Genomic DNA, 25,237 nt, shown 5'->3' with positions numbered 1-25,237 from the left:
TACACAGTAGTGTTTGGTAAATGTATGTATAGTGGACCATGTGGCTGCTCTACATATTTCCTGTAAAGGAATGTTTCCCAGGAAAGCCATGGACGCCCCTAACTTTCGTGTTGAGTGGGCTCGTGGGGGAATCGTTAATGTGCGTTTAGCTTTCTGATAACAAATTTGTATACATTTAACGATCCATCTGGCTATACCTGCTTTGGAAATGGCGTTGCCCTTGTGTTGTGGAGAGAAGGCAACGAAGAGTTGTTTAGTTTGCCTAAAGTTTTTAGTTCTGTCAATGTAGTACATGAGGGCCCTCTTTACATCTAGTGTGTGGAGCATCCTCTCAGCAACATTTTGTGGGTTTTGAAAGAAAACAGGCAGTTCAATGGTTTGGTTCATGTGGAACTGCGATATTACTTTAGGCATGAATTTGGGGTTGGTACGTAGTACGACCCGGTTTGCGTGAACTTGTATAAATGGCTCCTGAATGGTTAGTGCCTGGAGTTCACTAACTCTCCTTAAGGAAGTGATGGCAACCAGGAAAGCCACTTTCCAGGTGAGGAATTGAATTTCACATGAATGGAGAGGTTCAAAGGGTGGACCCATTAGTCTGGTGAGGACCAAGTTGAGGTTCCACACCGGTGCTGGGGGGTGCCTTGGGGGAATCACCCGTTTAAGGCCTTCCAAGAAGGCTTTGATGGCAGGCACTCTGAATAAAGAAAGGTGCTGCCTGTTTTGGAGATAGGCTTCTATTGCGGTTAAATGGACACGTATCGAGGTGTACGCCAGACTGCATCGGTATAGGTGTAATAGATAGCAGATTATGTTCTGAATAGATGCGTCTAGCGGGTTAATGTCATTGTTGTTGCAATAAATGACAAGCCTCTTCCATTTGGCTGCATAGCAAGCTCTGGTAGTGGGTCTCCTAGCTTCCTTAATGATCTCCATACAGTCAGGTGGCAGGTTTAGGTAGCCAAACTCTAGGACTTCAGGAGCCAGATTGCCAGGTTCAGCTGTTGCGGATCTGGGTGCTGAATTTCTCCATGGTTCTGCGTCAAAAGCGCGGGTTTGAGCCGCAGCCTTTGATGGGGCACCACGGAAAGTTCCAGAAAGGTGGTGTACCACGGCTGGCGTGCCCATGTCGGAGCAACCAGGATTAGTGTCAGTGAGTGCTGTCGCAGTTTGCGTGCCACCAGCGGTATCAACGGCGCTGGGGGAAAAGCGTACGCAAATCTGCCGGACCAGTTCATCCATATCGCATTGCCCTGCGACTGTGGATGTGGGAACCTGGCGGCAAAGCTTTGGCATTTTGCGTTTTCCCTTGTGGCGAATAGGTCTATCTCTGGATGACCCCACTGCTGGAAGTACGGTTGGAGTACCGATGGGTGTAACTCCCACTCGTGCATCTGGTGGCTGTGTCTGCTGAGCAGATCCGCCATCTGGTTGTCCTTGCCTGGGAGGTGTTCTGCCATGAGGAATATGTTCCTCTGAATGGCCCACTTCCACATGCTCTGAGCCAGATGAGACAACTGTGGAGAGTGTGTTCCTCCCTGCTTCTGTATGTAGTACATGGCAGTCATGTTGTCCGTCCGGATCAACACGACCTTGTTGCACAGGTGTACTTTGAATGCTTTCATTGCCAGGAAGATTGCCATCAGTTCCAGAAGGTTGATGTGCATCTTCTTTTGTTGTGTAGTCCATAGTCCCTGCACTGTGTAATTGAGTACATGAGCTCCCCATCCTTGGAGAGACGCGTCCGCTATCAGTATTATTTGTGGAACAGGCTCTTGGAACGGTCGGCCCTTGCAAAGGTTTTGTGGATTCCACCAATGCAGAGAGTTGTATGCCCGACCGCTCACCAACACTAGGTCTTTTAGTTGCCCGTGAGCCTGATTCCATTGATGTGCTAAGCACTCCTGAAGCGGGCGCATATGTAGTCTCGCGTGTGGGACTATGAAAATGCAGGAGGCCATCATGCCTATTAACTGCATGAACACTCGCGCCGGAAGGGAGTGTTGAGGTTGGAATTTTGAGATCAGCAGTTGTATGCTGTTGATTCTCACTAAAGTTGGCTGAGCTGTGGCAGCCAGAGTGTTGATTGTCGCGCCTAAGTACTGTTGTACGTGCGCAGGTTGGAGACTTGATTTTGGGTAATTTAGTGAGAATCCCAGATCGTGAAGAAGGTGAATGGTGTGGGACATGTGGGTGGCACATTGTTGTGCTGACTTGGCCTGAACTAGCCAGTCTTCCAAATAAGGGAAGACGTGAATATTTTGTCTTCGCAGATGTGCGGCCACTGTCGCCAGGCACTTGGTAAAGACCCTGGGCGCTGTTGTTACTCCGAAGGGGAGAACTTTGAACTGATAGTGATTCCCTTGAATAGTGAATCTGAGGTATTTCCTGTGTGAAGGGTGTATTGGTATGTGGAAGTATGCATCCTTCAGGTCTAGCGTAGCTAGGAAGTCCCCCTGACTGAGTAGTGGGAGAACCTGTTGGAGGGTGAGCATATGGAAATGCTACGAAAGTATATATAGGATAGGTCTGAGCGAGCCGTCCTTTTTTGGGATCAAGAAGTACAGAGAGTACACCCCTGTGCCCTGCTGGGCAATGGGCACTACTTCTATGGCCCCTTTTGCGAGCATAGCAAGCACTTCTTGCTGGAGTAAATCTAAGTGTTCGGCTGACATAGGACGGTGCTTTGGTGGTATGTTGGGTGGAGTGGAAGTGAGTTCCAGACAGTACCCATGTTGAATGATGTCCCTGACCCACCTGTCCGTGGTGATGTTCTTCCATGCGGACAGGAACAGCTGGAGTCGTCCCCCGACAGGTGTTAAGTGGTCGGGGGGTAGGGAGAGGGCGTCACTGTTTGTTCTTTGGGGAGGACCTGGTGTTGCCATATCCACGTCCCCTGCCCTTGGTGCTGGATCCACGATATCCACCCCTGTTGTTTTTGTCGTAGGTGGTTTGTGTGCCACCTTTAGAATACTGTTGTTGTAACCCCTGACCCCTTGACGTTCCCCTATTTCCAGTGCGACGAAAGGAGCCACTACGGAATTGCTGCGTTTGTAGCGCCCCCATAGATTTGGCAGTGTCTGTGTCTTTTTTTATTTTCTCTAGGGTAGTGTCAACGTCTGGGCCAAATAAAAATTCCGTGTTAACCGGTAAGTTCAGGATATTGTTTTGGATCTCGGGTTTTAAGCCTGAGATGCGTAACCAGGCATGGCGTCGCAGCATGACACTTGTGTTTATTGCCCGGGCCGCTGTGTCAGCTGCGTCTAGGGCGCATTTTATGGATGCATTAGTGAGGAGTTGTCCTTCTCTAATGAGGAGTTCCGCTGACTCTTTATACTCCTCTGGTAGATGTTGGAGCAGTGACTCCAACGTGTCATAATGTGACCTGTCATAACGTGCCAGGAGTGCCTGTGTATTGGCAATGCGCAGGATATTCGCTGCTTGCGCTGCAATACGTTTGCCCGATGTTTCAAGGACCTTTGACTCTTTGTCTGGGGGAGGAGCATCACCAGTCGTCTGTGAGTGGGCTCGTTTGCGAGCGTTGGCAACCACCATAGAGTCTAATGGCAACTGACCCCTAATGTATTTAGGGTCTCCAGGTGCAGGCTTATATTTCTTTTCAATTCTGGGGTTTAACACCCGGGCTCTTGTGGTGTCCTTGAAAATGTCTTTGGCAGGTTTCAGAACCCTTTTAAGCATGGGCAGAGTCTTGACAGTCCTTTCTGAAGATGCGAAAGTGTCAAGCAGGAAGTCCTCCTCAATGGCGTCAGAATGTAGTTCTACCCCATGATGAGCAGCAGCCCGTTCAATAAGGGCATTAAATGCGGCCGTGTCCTCGGTAGGAGATGTTTTAATGTTGTAGAGTTGCGCATCCTGAGTATGTGGCGCGATACTTTGGTCTGTGGGGTCATCCCATGCCTGATCAGGGTCTTGTGGTTCATCGGGATCTGCGTCCCCGGGGTAGATGGTATCGTCCCCACCATATTCCTGCATCGGGTCCGATTCAGAATGGGTAGGAGAAAAGGACTGCGGATCCAGTTGGAGGGGATGGAAGTGTTCTTGTAGCACTGGTTCCTGCTCCGCCGGTAGCTTGCGTTCAAGAGGAATTTTGTATGGAACTTCTTCCCTGACTGGCGTTATTTTGCGCTTGTGGAGCATTAACCTGCCAGTGTCGGCGTCGATAAATTGCGGCCCCGAAGAATCTTGTTCTGTTAGGCCAGTGGTGGTGGACTGTGTGTGTAGGACACGTGTCTGAATCTGAAATAGTTTCGGTGCCGATGTCGGTGGCAGCCCAAATGTAATGTTGGTGGGCTCCGAGTGCACTCTACAGGGTGAGGTAGTGTCGGGACCCGAGGTAGAGTGGAGGGCTACCCGGTCACGGATGCGTTGTAGAGATGCAGAGACCTGCTGCACAGCAAACTGAGATGGTGGTTTGGTGGGCATATTGGTAGTAGGCGTCGAGGCCGACCCCGACTTTTTTGTTGGAAGGGGGTCACTGGTCTGAAGGGATGCATCGATAGTCGATGTAGTCGAGGACTTATTCGGCATTGGTGCTTTAGGTGTCGACGTAGCCGAGGCGGCCATCTTGACTGCGGAGGTCACGGGCTTCGGTGTCGGCGCCGAAGGTGTCGGTGCCTTGTGGTGCCCGAGGGCACGCTTCTTCTGTGCGTCGACCGCGTCTGCTGCGGTGAGCTCGGCGCCGAAGTCTTTCTGTACGCGTTCGGAGCCGACGACTTTTTTCGGCTTCGGCGCAGTGGATTGTTTCGACGCCTTTGATCTGACCACCACCAGTTTCACTTTCGATTTTGAAGGGACTGGAGCGATGGATGTTTTTGGGTGTAACAACCCGGTCGTCTTTGGCAATAGTGGCTCTTGCATAGTGTCCAATGCCGGGCCGGAAGGCGGGGCCGAGGAACCATGTATTAGGTCTTGGGTAAGGCCCGAAGGCGATCCCTCGACCGGAGCCTGACGACAATGTACAGTTTCGGCCTCCGTTTCGACGGATTGGCCTAGCTCCTCGGGAGAGCTGTCTTCTTCGGCCCCATAGGCTTCGTCGAAGTCCCCTACCTCGTCGACGGCTTCTTCACGTCGAAAGAGCCCTTCGTCATCGTCGTCCGATTGGGAACCATGCTCTGAAGCGGGGCTAGAGACCATTTCTTCCACGCTCTCGGCGTCCTCGTCCTCGGTGCTGAATATATTGGTGGGTGCGGGCGCTGCCTGCTGCGCCTCGAGCCTCGCTGCCCGTCGGTTCCGTAGAGTTTTCTTGGATCGGAACCGCGCGCAGGCCATGCATTTCGATTCGTCGTGATCCGGCGAGAGACATTTATTACAGACCGGGTGGACGTCGATATGAGGGTACTTGGCGTGGCACAACGGACACCTCTTGAACGGAGTCCTCGATTCCATCGTCGATCGAGCGTCGAAGTTTGGACCAATTTGGTCCGGAAGTTGGAAGAGGGTGTGGAGCACTAGAACTAGTAGTCGACACCGAACGGTAACAGTCCCGACGAAAACTATAGGCCTTTTGGCCTAAAACTAAGTATTCCGAAGTTGAGCTAAGATAGTTGCATCCGAACCCAATGGCAGAAAAAAACAATCTGGGGATGGAGAGGATGCCCATGCGCACTGTGGTCCAGGGGAGGAGTCACCCATCTCAGGATACTTCGAAGACTCTTCCAGGACAACAATGTGCAATCATCCGGACCCAACACTAGGCGGCGATCTATGCACAGATATGAATTCAGCAGCCCACATGCCTCGAACCTCCAGATTCTTCCTTCATTCCTTTCTATGGATGTCAATCAAGTGAAATTACACCACACAATTTCCATAAATGTAGTGACAGGAAACTCATTCTGGGAGCTTCTTCTAAAACCAAGAGTTTCTCTCCACCGTTTTGCGTCCAGATGTCCTCACACGCTGACTGCCTGAACTTCTTAGCCTCTAGGCACGTGCTCCTGCACTGGGCACACTGCTCGAACACTGGCTCTCTCGCAAGGAGGCGGCGACAGCTCCGTTATGTTATGACAGCAGGCTGCGCACGCGCTCCTTCTTCCCAAGGGCCAGAGAAAACTAAACTTCCCCTGCGCTCCACTGCAGGGCGTAGCTAAGTTCCCTAAACTTTTTTCTTTTCCCCTAGACCTTTTTTCTGACATGTGTTGCCAACTTAGATGCTCTGGACACTTGGCCACTGCTAAACAGTGTCAAAGTGCAAGTGTTCCCTGTGTAAAGTGCAATGGTGATTGGTTGTCCATTATTGGTATGTTTGCTTTACTAGTAAAGTCCCTAATGAAATGCACTATGTGTGCCAGGGCTAGTAATGCAAATGCTACTGGTGGGCCTGCAGCACTTATTGTGCCACCCACTCAAGTAGCCTTGGAAAGGGAACTCAGGCCTGCCATTGTTTGTAAGCCACTCTTTTAGAAGTAGCTGGGTTTTTGTGCTATAAACATTTCTGTGGGTCTCTGCCTGGTTGTGGATTGACTGGCTGGATTTGAAAGCAATAGGATCTGGGGAATGTCTTGACCCAGGGGAGGAGGTGAGACAGCACATGCTGACCTGCATCTGGTGTGTAGGAGGAGGAGTAGGCCTAGAGGTGAAGAGGCCTGGGCTGGTGCTATAAAACAATTGTCCCATCTCCTGCTGAGTGATTGAGAATCCAGACCCTCCACTAATCAAAGGGAGAAGGTGTTACTGGTAGGGAGGCACCCAGAACTGGTTTGAGCAGGGGTCAGTGCCCCCTGTAACACAAAGACTTCAAAGCCATTGAGGGGTAGAACTATGTGAGCTGAAGCCCCTGAACTTTGGGAGAATGGCTTGCTCAAGTGTGAACAAGACTGGAGCTACTTCGTGGATCAAGAGGAACCTTTACCAAGGAAGAAACAACAGAATAGACTGCTGGATATGACTGCTCTTGCTGTGTGATCTGGGGCTAGCCTGCAGTTTGCTGTTTTAACCGAGGAAAGGCTGTAGGGACTTTGCTGTGTGCTGTGTCCCCCTGCTTGAAGGACTTTGCTGTGTCCTGAAGTAACTATCCCTAAGGGTCCTAGTTGAGCTGGCTCCCTGTTTGGAAACACAGGAACACAAAAGTTTCCAGAGAAGACTCTCAGATACGCCGTGGGTGCGTGTGCTCTGTCTAGCCTGAGACCTTCGCAAGTTGTGCCCTGTGATCTTGGGTACCAGAAGTTCCAAACGAGACTCAGAGACGCGGTGTGCGTGTGCTCTGTCTAGCCCGAGTCCTTCAAGAGGATTGTCCTGTGAACGTGTGTACCGAGGAGCTAAGTAAGTCTCAGCGACGCTGTGTGCGTGTGCTTGGGGGCAGCCTGAGACTTTCGTGAGGATTGGCCTGTGATAGTGCACACCAGAAGAGCGAGCGTGCCCCAGCGACTCTGTGTGCGTGTGCTGTTCACAGCCTGAGACCCTCGCTAAAGGTGCCCTGTGATCGGGGGCACTGGAAGATAAAGCGTGTCTCAAGCGACGCTGTGTGAGTGTACCTTCTAATGCCTGAGACCTGTGCAAGAGGTGCCCTGTGATCGGAGGATAAAGTGTGGCTCAGCGACGCGGAGTGCGTGTGCTTTCTACTACCTGAGACCTGCGCAAGTTGTGCCTTGTGCTCGTGGGCACAAGATCAAGTGTGTCTCAGCTACGCTGTGTGCGTGTGTCGTGCGTAGCCGGAGACTCTCGTGAGGAGTTGTCTGGTTAACGTGCACCCAGAATTCCTGTGAGTCTTAGTGACTCTGAGTGCAGGTGTAGTGTGCAGCCAGGGATCTGCCCGGAAAGTCAGAGATTGCATCGGAGGCCCAAGTCGCTGTGAGAGGAGAGTGGATTTGCGCCCCCCCAGGTAACGTGTGTCGACTCCTGGGGCAGGGCGGGGCGCAGGCTCGGAGGGAGACACTCTCGGCCTCTCTCTCTGTTCTGCAGTGCGAGCCTCTGCTTCGGCTCGGATTGAGGGCCCGTGTGCCAAGGGAGTGGCAGCACCGGGCCATGAGTGCGAAGCTGCATTTACTGTGTTCTATCTTAACCATGTGGGGTGGGGGGCAACTGTGGCCAGAGACTAACCGCAAGCCAGCACGAGTGGCGGAGAGATCGCCGGAGGAATCGTGAATGGTGCTGGAGTAACTTACGTATTGCCTTACTTCTGCGTAGTAGAGTATCTGATGATTGTATAACGCATTGCTTTATTTCTGTACAACAGACGGCCTGTTTTGTCGTATTGCCCATTGTATTAGTTTGCCTAACGAACTGCCGGATAGGTGTGTTACGCATTGCACTAGGTTTGCATAACAAACTGCCTGATAGATGTTACGCATTGTCTGAAACCTGCATCACGATCTGCCAGATTGTCATATTACACATTGCATTAGTGTTGCATACCGAACTGCCGGATATACGTGTTCCACATTGCATTAGTTTCGCATAACGAATTGCCTGATAACTGTATTACACGTTGCATTGCTTTTTCCTAACACAGTACCTGAAGGGGGATTGTACGCATTGCATTACGGGGGATAACAGTTTACCACGTTGTTGCTTTCTGCATTGAATTACAGTGACAGTACAAATCGCCAGATAACTGTATTACGAGCGGCATTATTCTTATATTGTGAAGTACTTGACTGTTGCATATCGAACTGCATATAACGACATTAGGATTACGTAGGATTGTTTAGTTTAGCTCAATAATAATAGGCCAGGGGGAACATTACCCCCATGCATATGTTGGTTTAGTATTGTTTGGTCGCATTATATCGTTTTATAAACATATACATGTTTTCTATGAAACTTTGAAACTATGAAGATAAGCCTGGCTGCTCATGCCAAGCTGCCAAGAGGGTGGAGCGGGGGCTATCTCTCGAGGCGACCTGTCGTTTCCCTAACGTTCGGGTTCACGGGTCCCTGCTTGGCCTGCGGTACCTACCTCAGCCAACCAGGGATCTTGGGAATTCTAACAGTCCCTACCTGGCACTGAAGCGGAGTGGATCACCTCCATACACGGAGGGGGCACAGGGGAAGGGGTTTCTAAATCTATGGTGTAGTTTTGTAAGGCCGTATCTGACAAATGGGTTTATACAAAGCAGGGCAAAATCTACCCATAATGAGATAATTAAGTTCTTCTGCCAACTGTCACTAAAGGTATTGGTCGCTATGCTTTTTCAACAAGTCTGAAACTAAAAATGGCTGCTGAAGGAATCTAGTAGCAGAGAAGGTAATCTAGAATTGCTCTAGGAGATAATTCTGAAAAACTCTCACAACAATATATGAAGATAGTAAAGTTGTGACCTGCGTAGGGTGGGGTAGGGTGGAGCAGATTGGAGTGGGTAGATTAGAGCTGGGTAAATTGGAAAGGAGTAGATTGGAATGTAGTGGTGTAAACTGAGGGACAGTGGAGTGGGGTAGATTAGGGTACAGAGGCGTGGAGTGGGATAGATTGGGGTAAAGTGGATGAATTGCAGTGGGGTAGATTGGAGTGGGGTAGACTGTCAGATTCGATTGGGGTGGACTGGACTGCTGTGGAGGCTGGCGTGGAGTGGGGTAAATTGGAGCAGGGTAGAGTGGAGTGGGGTTGGGTATACTGAAGTGAGGTAGATTGGAGTGGAGTCCGATAAATTGGAGTGGAGTGGGGTAGACTAAATAGAATGGGTTCAGTTGGGGTAGATTGGAGTGGGGTAGATTAAGTGAATTTAAGTGGAGTGGGGTAGATTGGTGTAGAGTGGAGTGGGGTAGGGTAGAGTGGGGTAGGGTAGAGTGGGGTAGGGTAGAGTGGGGTAGGGTAGAGTGGGGTAGGGTAGAGTGGGGTAGGGTAGAGTGGGGTAGGGTAGAGTGGGGTAGGGTAGAGTGGGGTAGGGTAGAGTGGGGTAGGGTAGAGTGGGGTAGGGTAGAGTGGGGTAGGGTAGAGTGGGGTAGGGTAGAGTGGGGTAGGGTAGAGTGGGGTAGGGTGGAGTGGGGTAGGGTGGAGTGGGGTAGGGTGGAGTGGGGTAGAGTGGAGTGGGGTAGAGTGGAGTGGGGTAGAGTGGAGTGGGGTAGAGTGGAGTGGGGTAGAGTGGAGTGGGGTAGAGTGGAGTGGGGTAGAGTGGAGTGGGGTAGAGTGGAGTGGGGTAGAGTGGAGTGGGGTGGGGTAGATTGCAGTATAGTAGATTGAAGTGGAGTAGATTGTTGTAGAGTGGAATGGGGTAGATCATGGTGGAGTGGTCTAGACTGGAGTAGACTAGAGTGGGGTAGATTGTAGTAAAGTGGATTGGGGTAGATTGGGATATACTGGAGTGGAGTTTGGTAGAGGGGCGTAGAGTGGAGGGGCGTAGAGTGGAGGGGCATAGAGTGGAGGGGCATAGAGTGGAGGGGCATAGAGTGGAGGGGCATAGAGTGGAGGGGCATAGAGTGGAGGGGCATAGAGTGGAGGGGCATAGAGTGGAGGGGCATAGAGTGGAGGGGCATAGAGTGGAGGGGCATAGAGTGGAGGGGCATAGAGTGGAGGGGCATAGAGTGGAGGGGCATAGAGTGGAGGGGCATAGAGTGGAGGGGCATAGAGTGGAGGGGCATAGAGTGGAGGGGCATAGAGTGGAGGGGCATAGAGTGGAGGGGCATAGAGTGGAGGGGCATAGAGTGGAGGGGCATAGAGTGGAGGGGCATAGAGTGGAGGGGCATAGAGTGGAGGGGCATAGAGTGGAGGGGCATGGAGTGGAGGGGCATGGAGTGGAGGGGCATGGAGTGGAGGGGCATGGAGTGGAGGGGCATAGAGTGGAGGGGCATGGAGTGGAGGGGCATAGAGTGGAGGGGCATAGAGTGGAGGGGCATAGAGTGGAGGGGCATAGAGTGGAGGGGCATAGAGTGGAGGGGCATAGAGTGGAGTGACAAAGTACAGTGGCGTAAAGTGAAGTGGCCTGCCATAGGTTGGATTGGCAGTACAGTGAAGGAACAGACTGGAGTAGAAGGTTGTAGAGTGGAGGGTCGTAGAATGGAGTGGCATAGCTTAGAGTGGACTGGAGAGTTGTAGAATGGAGTGGTGTGACATAGTGGGGGCATAGAGTGGATTAGAGTGGAGTGGCGCAGTGTGGAGTATGCAAGGTGTGGTATCACACTGCCATTACAGACAACACATGTTTAATTAAAATGACCATTACATTTGTGCAGACATACAGTTTTACTGTGCACAAACAAGAATGCGTGGAAATGTCATCAACCAGTGTATTGATGTGCTCTGATCGTATCCAAATATTTGTTTCCACCGCACTTCAGAATTATTAAAAATAAACAATTTGTACTTTTCTAATTCTGATATATTCTGAAGTATCAGCCGAGTTCATTTTTGTTGTGTGTTAGAAAAAAAGAATTTTGTTTCACAGCAAGATTGTCAGGCAAAACCTCTTACTTTGTAGTCAGAGAAAAAAGTAAACACGAAGCTCCCTCGGAAGACAGAGCCTGATATTTGACCTCTTTCTTTGAATGTACAGCAAATGTGACAAGATAAGAATAAGATTTAAAGGCCTGTTTACAGAAAACGAGCACCCAGAAGGACACAGTTAACAAGCAATGTTCTACTGGACAGGCAAACTCAAGCTGGACAGCCTAAAACAAATAAAGCCAGCAAATAGAAAATAAGCAGCTGTGAGTACAAACCCTAAAGCCAATGGTAAGCAATGGGTGGAATGCACTCCCAGAATGACCACCAGAAGTTGTTAGCAAACTGCTGTCTAGTAGGTTTCGACCTAAAAAGCAAGATGACTCCAAGTACATGGCTCCCATTTGACGGTTCTTTGTACATTACATCTCATTAGTGTCCTGCTTCACTCAACATAGTACTCCTTGCTCCATTTTTGTTTCACTTTCCCTACATTTTATCATCAAAAAGTACTAAAACTTTATTATTTATTTCTAAATATACTACTAGACTCTACCTAACTCATTTTGATTGTTTAATATTTAATATGCTTCAAAGCACATCACTCTACCAGCCAATTACAGTAAAACAAACTTTTTAAAAGAGAACACCGACCTGATCGAGGGAATAGTTTACATGCGAGATGGAGAGGTGAGGATCTGCCAGGAACTATAAAAAAAAAAATTAAAAAACATAGTTAAATTAGACAGTCCTAAACATCAAAGCTCAAATATCTGGAATCAAAAGGCGCTGAAAATCTCTTCTGCTATAGGCCCCAAAATCCCTTTCTTTATATTAATTTATCAGATATCATATACATTGGTGAAAACGAAAGAGGAAGTTGCATTACACAATAAACTATGGAACCAGTGGCACAGCCATATTCTAACCCAGATTGGAAACTGCATTGCTTACCCCTCCAAGGCAGAAGAACAGGTCTACACAGTGCTTAATTTGAGAGCGTGTTTGCAGTTGGGGCCTACCTGCACCCCTTTTCTGGGTACTAGCACTTATTATTCCTCAACATTCTTTGATCCAGAGAAAAACGCAAAAGGGGGAAATAAGTAGAAAGACAGAAAAACAGTGACAAATGAGAAAGAAGGGATGAAAAGGAACCCTCAAGAGTGAGATAAAGAGTCAGGGGGTGTCTGGTGGTGGATTAAAGAGGCCTGAGGTGCAGGGCGTAGCTTTGGGGGAGGGGGGGCAAGGGTTACTCCCCCATTCTAAATGGATTACGTAGTCTGCAGGGGGTTTCAGTCAGATTTCACCAAGGATTTTTTTTTCATCCTCTCCATCTTCTCTGTTTAGAAGAAGTTCTTTAAAAATGTTGGCTATTTTACAATATATTTTGTTTTAAGAACCGCTAACAATTCGCATTGCTCTCCCTTGCCACTGTCCCTTACGTCCCCTTATGTTCTGCTTCTCAAATCATGTATATTAATAAGATATGCCAGCGTGATTGTTGGGAAATCTGAAGCTCACCCCTCCCACCCCCCCTCAATCTTACAGACCTAGCTACGCCCCTGCTAGATATACTCTCTAACCATCCCGAAATAAAATTAATATCAAATCAACTCTGCACAGATGCAACTGGGAAATGGTAAAATAATCCCATTGGGTTGAAGGTGTGGTAAAAGCAACCATCTTACCCTTTTAGGTATTACACCCTGGAATAGAGCTCAGGTTTACCCTGCATCTCAAATTAACCTTGATCTCTTGTGCTTCACCCCAATGATTGGGGTAAAGGACCCCAATCATTGGGGAACCTGTATCTCGTCCAAGCCAAAAGGCAAGATACAGCACCATAATTCACAATGAATTGTGGGTCTGGATCTGCACAACTACTGTCCCATCAGATGTGTGTATGTATATATATATTTTGTGGGACTATATATATATATATATATATATATATATATATATATATTAGGAAAACTGTCCCACAAAATATATAATGGACAGAGGAAGGATGTACACTCAAACATTCCCCTCTTTGGGGTAAGAGGAGATGGAGTAGTCGTATCACCAGTGTATTTTTTCAACATGGATGGAGAGGTTCACTTAAGAACAGCAATATCATATTTGACATCATTCCTCTAATAGAAAGACAGGAAATCTTCTCCATTTACAATGTATGCAGCAAGAGATAACAATAAGGAGAGGAAGAGGGTCCTCTATCCTAGAAGGGCTGTGAGTAGACTATTGCAGGGATGTTTCTTACCTCCTGCTCTAGGTCAAGAAGACACTGTCGGTATGGCTGGAGCAAAGAATCAAGTCCAGTACAGAAAGCCCTCAGGTACATCCCATGTAACCCACATTGCCCCGGCTGGGATGGGTGATGATCCTGAAAAATAAAAAAAATAAAAAAGATTATTTATCCTCTCGGTGAAGTCCTCCGTGAGACCAAAGAAGACTGTAACCAAGAGACAAACTTCTCTTGAAAACCCCATAACACCCTAAATGAGAGTTGCATTGAAATAATCACAAATTATGACATTAGTCACATACAAACGGTATACTCTCTACTTCAATTGAGCGGCAATTATCAGAAAAGATGGTAAATCAGAACTGACAGTGGTCAGGTTGACATTGAGAAGAATAAAGCGAGCTGTGTCCTACTTTCAACACCGAATTGGTTAACGTGTATTATTTAACATACGTCACCACAGGTAATGCTGTATGTTTTTTTCTCAGAAGAAGGAAACCCCCTGACCAAGTGCCAAGGTCATAACTGAAACGTTTCACTTTTGACAGACTTCGAGTCACGTTTACTTGTGAACTGGGAGTCTGATGTGTATTTTAATTTGTATGCAGATGGAGAAGTTTTAAAGCCATGTCCTGTACAAAAAGTGAGACGGAAGCAAATAAGTGGACAGGTTTCATTATTTTAACAAAAATGCCCTACGCTGCCGTCAATAACATGCTGAGTTACCTCAAGTGTCTGGGAATGCACCCTGCATTCAGACAACTCACTCCTCAAATCACCCTTCACTGTCACGCTCACCCTGCACTCACAGCGATCACAATGCACTTACACTGATCATCATGCACTCATACCATTCATTCGCTCACCCTACACTCACAGAGATCACTCTGCTCTCACAATGCACTTGTGCTGTTCACCCTGTACCTCACCCTGCAGTCACACGAGCACACTATTCACCCTGTATTCATATGACACTTCACTCACATGTCCCCCTCACTACTCAAACTGCAATCTCAAAGAAGCCCATCACTAACCATGCACTAATTCGTCCCACTCTGCACTTTACATTTGCACCCAAATTCATATGGTCACCTCACTCACCCTGCAGTCACTATAACCCTACTCTCACACTGTTACATCACTCACTGGGCACTCCTGCCACCCACACAGTGCAGGGGGTTAATGTGCCTGCTACAAAGAACGTGCACCATGCAGATCACAGAACTGAGTGTGAGTAAACTATGAGTAGCGCTATAAAAAATAAATGAAATGTTTGTCAGAAAGTTGCTGTAGAGAGATGAGGTGCATTTACGGTGAGTGGTAGTGAGGGAATTCATGGAGAAAGAGGAAATGGGGAAGGGGCGCCAAAATATACTGTTGCACCGTGTGCGACCAGTGCAAGGGCCAGCCCTGGCTGGGAGTGTTAGCTCCCCCCCGAAGTTTGGGTCTAGTTGTGCCCCTGACCGGGTCCGATTATTGCTGTACCTTGGATCTCGCGCTATGCTCGATTAAACACGTTGAAGTTGCAACGCCATACCTCACCATGGGAGGCGCGAGTTCGTCAAAGCATCAGGAGGCACGCGCCCATACCTGCTGCTGCACGTGGCCGGTGTACTGCTCGATGAACTCTGTGAAACGAATGTAGTCTGTTCCAAGGCGGCAGAGTCGATTCAACACGCTTGTCTCACTGGGATGGAGGAAGGGCATTTCCTGAGATACCTTGGGCAAACAAACAACACAGGGTTTAACATAAGGGAAGAGGAAAGTAAATGGCTCATGTTGAGAAAACAAGTTGGCATTTCCGACAAGAAGTCTATAAATATGTTGGATCACATTCAGGGGTGCAAAGTTGTGGGCACCCGGTTCCCTCAACTATTCCTGGAAAACATGCAAAATTTGTCCTAGTGTCATTTTCAGACACGGGGACACAATTCATCAGTGCCCTCTCGTTGCCTGCATTCAGTATGGACCAGCAACCTGCAGGCAACAAGGAGGCTTTCTTATTTTTACTTCCAAACAGGTCTTGCCACAATGAATCATACAAGTGTGTAAATCAATGTCCAGGAAATGTAACATAAAACAATGAGGATTATAAATTGCAGGAATCACATAAAACTGATTAGTCACTGATCACTTTTCAAGTATGGTACAATGCTTATGTAATCTTAGATTCCGTGCAGGCTATTCTTTACAGTATTTAAGCTAAAAAAAAATCTTATTTATTTACGTTTGGCCCTTTGGATTCCCACACTTATTGAATGCAAACAGAACCACCAACCGCATCCAGTCACACGTGACCTGCATCTCCAATTTCCCCGTCCAAATAATTCTATTTTTCCACAGCTGCAGAATTCCATTCTTTGCTTTTGGTTTCAATATTTTTTATAGCCATTTCCAACATGGAATCATAATCGACTGCACCTCGATAAACAAAAAGGTAAATGTGTTCGTCTTGAACATACAATCTATGAAAAGTACCAGTTCCCTTATCACAAAAATAGGAGGAAATGAAATTGAGCAAAAAAGGGGATGTGGCGGGATCTGGAGAGTTTGATTGACGATAAAGAGCTATAAAAATACGCATCTAAAGCAACAGATCTGCATCTCCCAATTACACCACTTATTATGGATCCCAAAGGAGAGCAGAGAAGAACAGAACTAAACCCTGGCCGCAGTTAGCGTGGTCATCAGAGCAACAAGAGCATAACATTTCTAAGAAAGCCGTTGCGGCCTCTGTGTATCTAAAAACAGTTGTGGTGTTCAGCTGCGACTCCGAATGTAGAAGAGGGCCAAACAGCAGCTTGTACATTCAGGTCTCCCAGTTCCTTCTTGCACCCTGAAGTTGAAGTTGTGTGGTTGAGCTGGAGTTAGAACGAAAAAGGTGATATTCCAGCCCCCTGCAGTCTTACATCGCAGCTCGTGCTCACCACTTTAAGCACCACCTCCCTTTTGTCTGTGCTGGCCAGCACCATAATGACAATGTGTTATCTTGTATACTTCCACTTTTAGAGCGCAATCCATAGGCATTATGTACACTGGGACTCGTCAGCAGGCAGAATCCTTCTGCCAATGAAAACTTGAAGAGCACTCCTTATGCTCCAGCATGGGAATCCTGTGACAGATCACCCAAGTTAACTGCTTGATACTCTATACCAAAATGATGAAAGGAATCCTTACATTAATCTGAATCTTAATCTCAACGGATGATCGCTCGGGTTTGCATTTCTGTCAATTATTTTTCACAACAGAGTTGCTTCAGATAGAAACCAGTGGCATGCATATCAGTCTTGGTTTTACGGGAACAGTCCAGCCCAAACTGGTCTCTGGCACAATGGGCAAAAACATTATCAGCCCAAGTGATCACTAGTGGCTAAGATTAAGCCAAGCATTCTTACCATCACTTTGTTGTTAGTTGCAGTAAATGCCGTAAATGCAATGGTGATGGAGCAGGGATTGATGGAGCAAAAGAAACTTGCTTGGATTCAATCCTCTCAAATAACATGTAACAATGTAATCAATCTGTATGTGAATACTTAAAACTGCAAATATCACGAACAGTTTTATCTAGAGGAAGCTTGTCAATGTGCATTACTAACCCGTAACTTGAATGTTCTAAAATGGGCGACAAAACGCGGGATTTCTTTTGCGCATGCAACTACTGCAACTACGTAGTATGACACTGTCGCTTTTGGTGGGAATCTTTTGCAGCTGCGCAATTGCACTAAAAATGGCAGCTTTGAACTCACACGCCAATGCACCTGCTGCTGATAAACTAAAACTCAGAAGCTGTATTTAACACTAATGCAAAAGATTTAAATAAGTAAATGGGGATAGAGTAGAGATAAGTGGTATACAGTGAAATCATTTGTTTCTGTGTTCTAATGTGTCTTTTTCTGATTTTATTATTAGTTCTTATTTGGGCCTTGGAGGGTGATTGGAATCCCTACTACGCGCATGCTCATAAAGATTGGCTGAAGCCCATGACGGCACCCATGTCACTCAGTCAAGGATACCTTGAATGAAGAATCCTAGGAGAGTCGACTGAATGACCCCAGCGAATGCAACAATGTTGAATAAAATGTTTATTTTACTGAGTAATGTGAAATGCATGTGGGTATAATAAAAGATTAAGGATTGTGTATGTACGATCCCACATTAATTGGGAGTCGCCCAGATAGAAAATATTTAGGGTTTGCTTACTAGCAATACTTAAGAGGAAGATCACGAAAAATGCATGGTGAGAAAAGGAAAATGTAATTTATGCAGAAAGTAAAGAATTACTTCAAGAAAGATAAACCTGTTAAAACTAGAGAAGGAATTCTCATTCGTCCTCCGAAAACTCCCGCATCCTACATGATGTTAGAGAGAGGTTATCATACTTGTGTATGGTTAGAAAATAGGATCGAATACACAAAGGATGATGGAATTCTGGCTTTCCCAGAATACGGAACATTTAATGGGAGAATTTTATATAATCTGCGTACAAGAATGAATGAATTAGAACCCAGACCTAGGTTGACCCAGCATGAGGCATTAGAAGGATGGGAAACTGAGGCATTTGAACGAGATAGACCGAGGTGTAGCAGAAATTTGAGTAATTTCTACCCAAAATTTCCACGTGAAACTCGAGACACACAAATGAAACAATGGTGACAAGCCATGTTAACCGAGGGATTATATCCTGTATTAATGGCTGATATACAGACAGGAGGTAAATGTACAGAAAATAAAAAACACTTAATGACAAGTGGAGGAGACACTGATGAAGATTATTTAGATGAAATATTAATGAGAAGTCCGCCGCCATATCAGGAAGGCCAAGTAAAATTACCCCGAGCGCTCCACTCCTAGAGACACCCTTAGTGCCACAAGTAGTACATGATGGAACAATAGAAAGAGTACTCAAAGAAAAAGAAAGAGAGGCAATATATAAGAATAGAGAAGAATTAATACAGAAGATAACACAGTTAAACACCAATCCTGGAGCTCTAATTATACCTGTGACTATAGATCCGGTTGTCCCGTTGTATGGAGATAAATCAAACTGTCCTAAAACTCCTGTCATGACTACACCAATCATAGAATCGGAAAAAAGAAAAATAATAGTCGATGACCAAGCTAGTGATTGTGAGTCAGTAATTTCCTTAATGGACTTGCCGATAAGAGGGCAAATAAATGACACACTCAGAAGAGTCACACCAGGTAGGTCACAAGAGGTGCGAATTGAGACATCCACCGGAACAAAGAGTGCCACACTAATAACACCAGAAGAGTTAGAAAGATACCCATGGGATATAGAAAAACCCGATCCACCGCCAAAATACTAGATCTATATGAACTAAGAAAAGAATTGGAAGAGAAAATAGCAGGAAATGTAAGGTTGGAGAGGTTGAATACTTTTAATGAAGAAGAATTGCTGTTCATTTGCAGAAGTATAACTCGAAATACAAAAATATTTCATGAAAAATTAATGAATCTAGCTTTAGAAATGGGAATTGATGTGGAAAGATCCAAGGTTCTTCAAAAACCTTATAGAGCAGAATTTTCTGATAAGGATTTAGAAAATATGAACATTTCTGGGAGAAAGTTGCAAGTTAAGGAATTGATGACGATATTGCAACAATGGGGAAGGCAAGGTGGACAAAGAAAAAGGAAGAAGCACAGGCCACTCGAGTAACATCAGAGTATTTAATGAAAGAAACAGAAAAACCAGAAGGGTTGTATCCAATGAGAGAAGTCCGAGGGAAGGTTATCTACATGTCCCATGGACTAGACTGGATATTTTGTCATTTACAAATAATTTCCCAAAACTGAGGGAGAAGCCTGTGGAATGGAATAGACAAGTTGAAAGGTTTGTGAAGGTTTTGAAAGTTCTGTTGAAAGATTTGCATTGTTTGTTTGACATAGTGGTACCAGCTGATTTGTGGGCTGAGTGTAAAATTACGGTTGATTGGCCAACTGGAGAGTACCCGAGAGACAAGAAAACGGGAGCCCCGCCTGAAGAAGTAATGAGAAAATATAACCAGGTCATACCTTTCTTGAAAGGGAAAATTCCCCCAAAAGAGACAGCTTGGGTAAAGATAGATAGAACAACTCAAGAAAAAGATGAATCAGTCCATGCGTACTTGGAGCGCCTTCTACAGGTGTTCAAACAGTATAGTGGGGTGGAATGCATTGAGAATAAGGATTGTGTATCAATTTATAAATGGATTAAAGAAGGACATTTCTGAAATGATTAAGCAACATAATCTGTGTTGGCAAGCAAAGCCAATTGACGAAATTTTTAAATATGCAAAGTACTGTGGAGATGAAATTGACAATAGACGAAAGATTTTAGAAGAAAAGGTAATGTGGGCTCAAAATAAATTGACAGAACAGCAAGAAATTCAGTTAAATAACATGGCAGGGAAATCTGAAAAGGGCAAGGAAATGGGGGAAAACCAAAAGGTTTAGGTAGAGAAGAAGCAAACAAGAAATTTCCTTGTCATGGGTGCGGAAAATTGGGGCATTGGAAGAACGAGTGTAAGAATATACCAAATAATAATAATAGCCCAAATCCAAATATAAATCCACAGACGCAGAATGAGGTGATAATATGTCAACCACAACAGGTTGTAAACCTGCAGAATCAATTGCCACCTTCCCCTATGCCAAAAGTTGTGAGTCAAGCCAAGTACAGTACGGACACCGGATTTCAAGAAGGAAGTGGTAAGAAAAATGACCTATCACACTATCTTTTGCAGGAACCCTATTTCGGGGACCAAGATCAATGACGGTGCCTGAGAGGGTGGGGATGAGGATTGCGTACTTGGCGCATCCTTACCGGTAGATCAGTCAGGTCCGTATATCGACAGGAAGGTAGAGGGAAATGACATCACCTTTTTGTTGGTCACTGACGCTACCCGTTCTACTGTGAGAACAGCAGACATTCCAAACTTACCCCTCTCGGGTGAAGCGATCCAAGTAGTGGGCGTTTCCAACAAACAAATTAGGACCCCTATTACAAAGCCAATGGAAGTATGCATTGGAAACTTCAAAGAGATGCACAAGTTTGCAGTATGCGACTCCAGTCCCGTGAATTTATTAGGAAGAGATTTGTTGTGCAAAATTAATTGTACCATATTCTGCACACCAGATAGTGTTGCCATTCAAAGCCCAGTTGAAGACGGAATATACAAAATCATGTTAGCTAAGCAAGGAGCACCAGTAAATGAGTTGTATTTGATAATAACCCAGGATGATTTGCCAAAAGAAGTAAAATTGACAGTAAATCCAGATGTGTGGGATTTTACTGGAAAAGAAGTAGGATTACTGACAGATGTAGACCCTGTAAAAGTGACCGTAAAGAAAGGTGCGTTTTTTCCAACCACCCGACAATACAAAATGAGTCTTGAAGTCAAAGCGGGTGTTGCAGCAGAAATAAACAGAATGGTCGAAAAAGGCATATTAAAAGAAATGTTAAGTAGTCCCTGTAACTCACCTATAATTGGTATTAAGAAACCAAACAGCAAATATAGGGTAGTTCAAGATTTACGAAAGATTAATAAGATTGTGGTGCCCTATTCTCCAGTGGTGCCAAACCCTACAGTGATTCTGTACCAAATACCATGGAACGCGAGGTGGTTTACCGGGATTGATTTATGTCATGCTTTCTTCTCCATTCCATTGCATCCACATAGCCAGTTTTTATTTTCTTTTAAATTTGATGATCCTGTTTATGCTTGGAATCGTGTCCCTCAAGGGTACACAGAAAGTCAATCCAGTTTCAATCAGATTTTGAAAACATTTCTTGAAACTTTGGTAATACTTAAAGAATCTGTCCTCGTACAATATATTGATGATCTTTAAGTCGCTTCAAAAACAAAAAGTGACTGTGTGACAGATTCCATAGCTTTGCTGAACCATTTAGCCAAAGGTGGACATAAAGTATCCCCTGAGAAGTTACAGCTTTGCAGAAAAGAAGTGAAATATCCGGGACACCAGATAGAACGCGGAGAAAGGAGAGTGACCTCCGAAAGAATAAAAATAATAAAACAAATGAAGTTGCCGCAAACCCAGACGGAAATAAGAATGTTCCTAGGGGTAGTTGGATATTGCAGACAGTGGACTATGGTGTTCTCCATGCTGGCGAAACCCCTGATACAAATGACAAAGAAACGAGCAAAAGAACAGATAGAATGGGGTGATGAGAGTATGAAATCCTTTCTGAAATTACGAGATTGTTTATGTGAAGCCCCTGCTTTAGGTATGCACGACTATGCAAAAGACTTTGCATTATTTTGTTGTGAGAGAGATAATTGTGCCCTCTCAGTTCTAACTCAGATTCATGGCCTGATGCGACACCCAGTGACATACTTTTCTGCTACCTTAGATCCTGTAGCATCCGCTTTGCCAGGATGCCTAAAAGCTGTGACAGCAACATATGTGAGTCTGGAGCAAAGTGAGACAATTGTGATGGGACACCCTGTAAAGGTATATGTTCCCCATGCAATCATTATTCTCTTAACACGAACCCGTACACAGTACCTTACACCAAGAAGATTAACCAAGTATGAAAGGATCATTTTAGGTGCAGAAAATGTGACCATTGTTCGATGTACTGTACTTAAACCAGCCACTCTGTTACCAGATCCATACAATGAGGAAGTAAAAGATGACCTGGAACATGATTGTCTTGATGTAACAGAACTTAGTACAAAACCACGTCCAGACATTCAAGATGAGCCATTAAAAAATGCTGAGCATGAATTCTTTGTAGATGGTTCATGCATGCGTCATGAAGAAGGAGGATTAAGTGCTGCTTATGCTGTGTGTACATTGGCTGAAATAGTCGAAGCATCCTATTTACCAGGAGTCAGGTCTGCACAAATAGCCTAATTGATTGCTTTAATTAAAGCCTGCAAAAAGGGAAAGAATTGGAGAGTAACCATTTACACTGACAGTCAGTATGGTTACGGGGTTGTGCATGACTTTGGCCAGCTTTGGATGCAGCGAGACTTTGACTTCTTCAGGCTCTCCCATTAAAAATTGAAAATTTGTCAAATAATTACTTGAAGCAATACAATTACCAAAGGAAGTGGCAGTGGTCAAGTGTGCCGCACACCAGTCAGAATCAGAATAAGCTTTATTCGAAAAGTTAATTTCTATCCATAAAAGCATGTACAATTTAACAGATCGTCTTAAACATTTAAAAACAGATAGTTTTTTAAAAATATATTTACACACCATATGCCAACATAAACTCATTTACAAGGCTCTAATTAATATTAATACAGAATATAGCAGCAAGTAGACACAAAAGGACAACATATCATTTTAATAGTTAAAGAATTAAAATGATGAGTGGGCAATGACGATGATAAAAATACAGAACATTAATCCCATATTTAGCATTCATTTTCCTGGGGCAATGAGATTAGATTACAGCTTTAGAACAAAAGGAAGAAGCAAGCACCCCCTACTGCATTGTTATGATGCTTAGGGGGATAAATCCAAAACAACGTTTGGTTTTGTTTGTCTAACGTTCTACTTTTGTCCTTGTCACAATGGACCTGAATCAATATTATTTCGACATTTGATCAAACTTTTTAAAAAGGCAATAATATTGTAGTTTACGCAATCATTATCGAGACATTGAAGGGCCAGAAATGCTGGGCGACATTGGCGGATACCCCAAATTTTGAGTATTGGTTTTATCCATTTCCTTCTCAAATCTTCATAAAATTTACAGAATAAAATTGCATGGATGGTTGATTGCGTGGAGACAGAATCACATGGGCAGTGTGGTAGTTCATTTGACCAATTATTAACAGTTGGGAATGTCACCAGCCTATGAAAAATATTCAATCGAAAGCGAGTGAGAACAAATCGATCGTATCTTTTATCAGATTTGTATAGGTACGATTGCATGCCAAATGAAGATGATATCATGAGATTTTGGCGAACAGACGGTTTTGTAGCTTCACTCGCAAATCTCAGGCTCTCCATGTGATACATACAGCGTTTCTTAAAATCTTTCCTTGAGATAGGTAACATGGAAGGAGGATTATTAAAATATTCAGGGTTGCCAATGTCTGTCATAAAATCCTTCACATATTTGATCCATTTTATGTCGAGACAGTGGTCCAATTTAAGGGCGTCCAGAAGGACTGCCTGATTAAGGCGGTTTGACTCAGACTTCCAAATACGATGCCAGAGAATTGGGGGTTGGATTTTTATAATATCCGTAATATATAAAACTCCCAACTCAGCATGGCAAACGTAAGTGGACGTAGAAGCCGGAACCGCCAATAAGTATCTAAGGAAAGCATTTTCCACTTTTTGCAATTCGGAGACATTCCGATGGCCCCATATCCCTGCCCCATATGTTGCTACACTTGTACATTTTGCCTTATATATTTTTATCAGTTCCAGGGGCGGTCTTCTTCCTAATTTTTGGGCAAAATTAACAAGGGCGGTTGTGGCTCTAACAAAAAGAAGTTTTCTTGTTGTAATTGCTTGGCCCCATAGGCCCTTGTCATCTATGAGGATTCCTAGATATGAGTAAGTGGATGTAGTAGCCAGTTTGCTTCCATTTAAATAAACTTCTTTACTCTTTTTGCTGCCTTTCCCACATTTCATCACAAAAGTTTTTGAGGCATTGATATTTAAATCAATGTCTTGCATATAATTGTTGTACGAGTCCAAAGCCTGTTGAAGGGCTAAAGGGGTCCTGGCTAAAATGACAGCATCGTCCGCATATAGCAATGCTGGTATGCGTCTTGGGGCCTGATCTTGTTGGACCTGGGGAACGTCCTGGCTTCCTTCTAATAAGGCCTTCTCAAGGCCATTAGTGTATAATGTGAAGAGAAATGGAGCCAAGACGCACCCCTGTCTTACCCCTCTAAGAACTTTAAATGAAGAGGTGCATTCACCAGCTCTGCCAAATCGGACTCGCGCTGTGGCGTTACTATATAGGGCCTTCAGAAAATCTATTAGTGAGTCTTCTACTTGCATTTCTTTTAGTGTATGCCATAGTTTCCCATGAGAAACGCAGTCGAAGGCCGAAGAGAGATCGACAAACGCTAAATACATTTTCCCTCTTTTCGCTCTCGTGTATTTACCCATCAAGATCGCCAGGTTGAGCCCCCGGTCTATTGTCCCCAGACCTTCCCTAAAGCCGAACTGTAGGTCGGACAATACGTTCTTTTCTGTGGCCCAAGATTGTAACCTTGTGAGAAGAATCCTTCCTGCTACTTTACCCAGTGAATCTAGGAGTGAAATTGGTCTGTAGCAAGAAGGATCCTGTCTGTTGCCCTTTTTAAAAATAGGGACCATGATGGATTCTGACCAGCTGTTAATAAGGCCTTGTGAAGAGGTTGCGTTAAGGACGCGAGTCAGAATTGGGGCCCATAGATCTGTATTATATTTATATATATCTACGGGGACCCCGTCAGGTCCTGGGGCCTTAGAACCTTTACTTTCTTTTAATGCATTTAAAACCTCATCAAGTGAGAAGGATATCTCTATGGGAAAGGAGATGTTATGTACGTATGCTGATGGTGGTGGGAGGGCTGTCGTGTCTATTGGCTCTTGAAGGCCAAAAATTTTTGTGTAATGACTCACCCATTGCGCCTCATCTATCGCTATCTCTATAGAGGGAGAATCATCGGAGAGAA

The 25,237-nt window shown here is 45.2% G+C and overlaps 1 protein-coding gene across 3 annotated transcripts in view; it reads right to left on the bottom strand.

Moving 5' to 3' along the window:
- The window catches only part of TUBGCP4 (tubulin gamma complex component 4), a 491,481-nt gene that overhangs the window by 416,121 nt on the left and 50,123 nt on the right, over positions 1 to 25,237 (bottom strand). For all 3 annotated transcript variants that reach the window (XM_085644307.1, XM_085644309.1, XM_085644310.1), the window contains exons 2-4: positions 15,171 to 15,299; positions 13,596 to 13,718; positions 11,990 to 12,043 (exon numbers count right to left, since the gene is read on the bottom strand). In XM_085644307.1, coding sequence (XP_085500433.1) covers positions 11,990 to 12,043; positions 13,596 to 13,718; positions 15,171 to 15,299 — 306 coding nt within the window. The remainder of the gene's footprint in view (positions 1 to 11,989; positions 12,044 to 13,595; positions 13,719 to 15,170; positions 15,300 to 25,237) is intronic.

This window comes from Triturus cristatus, chromosome 3_1 (genome assembly GCF_964204655.1).
Source record: "Triturus cristatus chromosome 3_1, aTriCri1.1, whole genome shotgun sequence".
Lineage (NCBI taxonomy): Eukaryota > Metazoa > Chordata > Amphibia > Caudata > Salamandridae > Triturus > Triturus cristatus.
The sequence above is the reverse complement of the archived record's forward strand: the minus strand, read 5'-3'. Positions and strand labels throughout refer to the sequence as shown.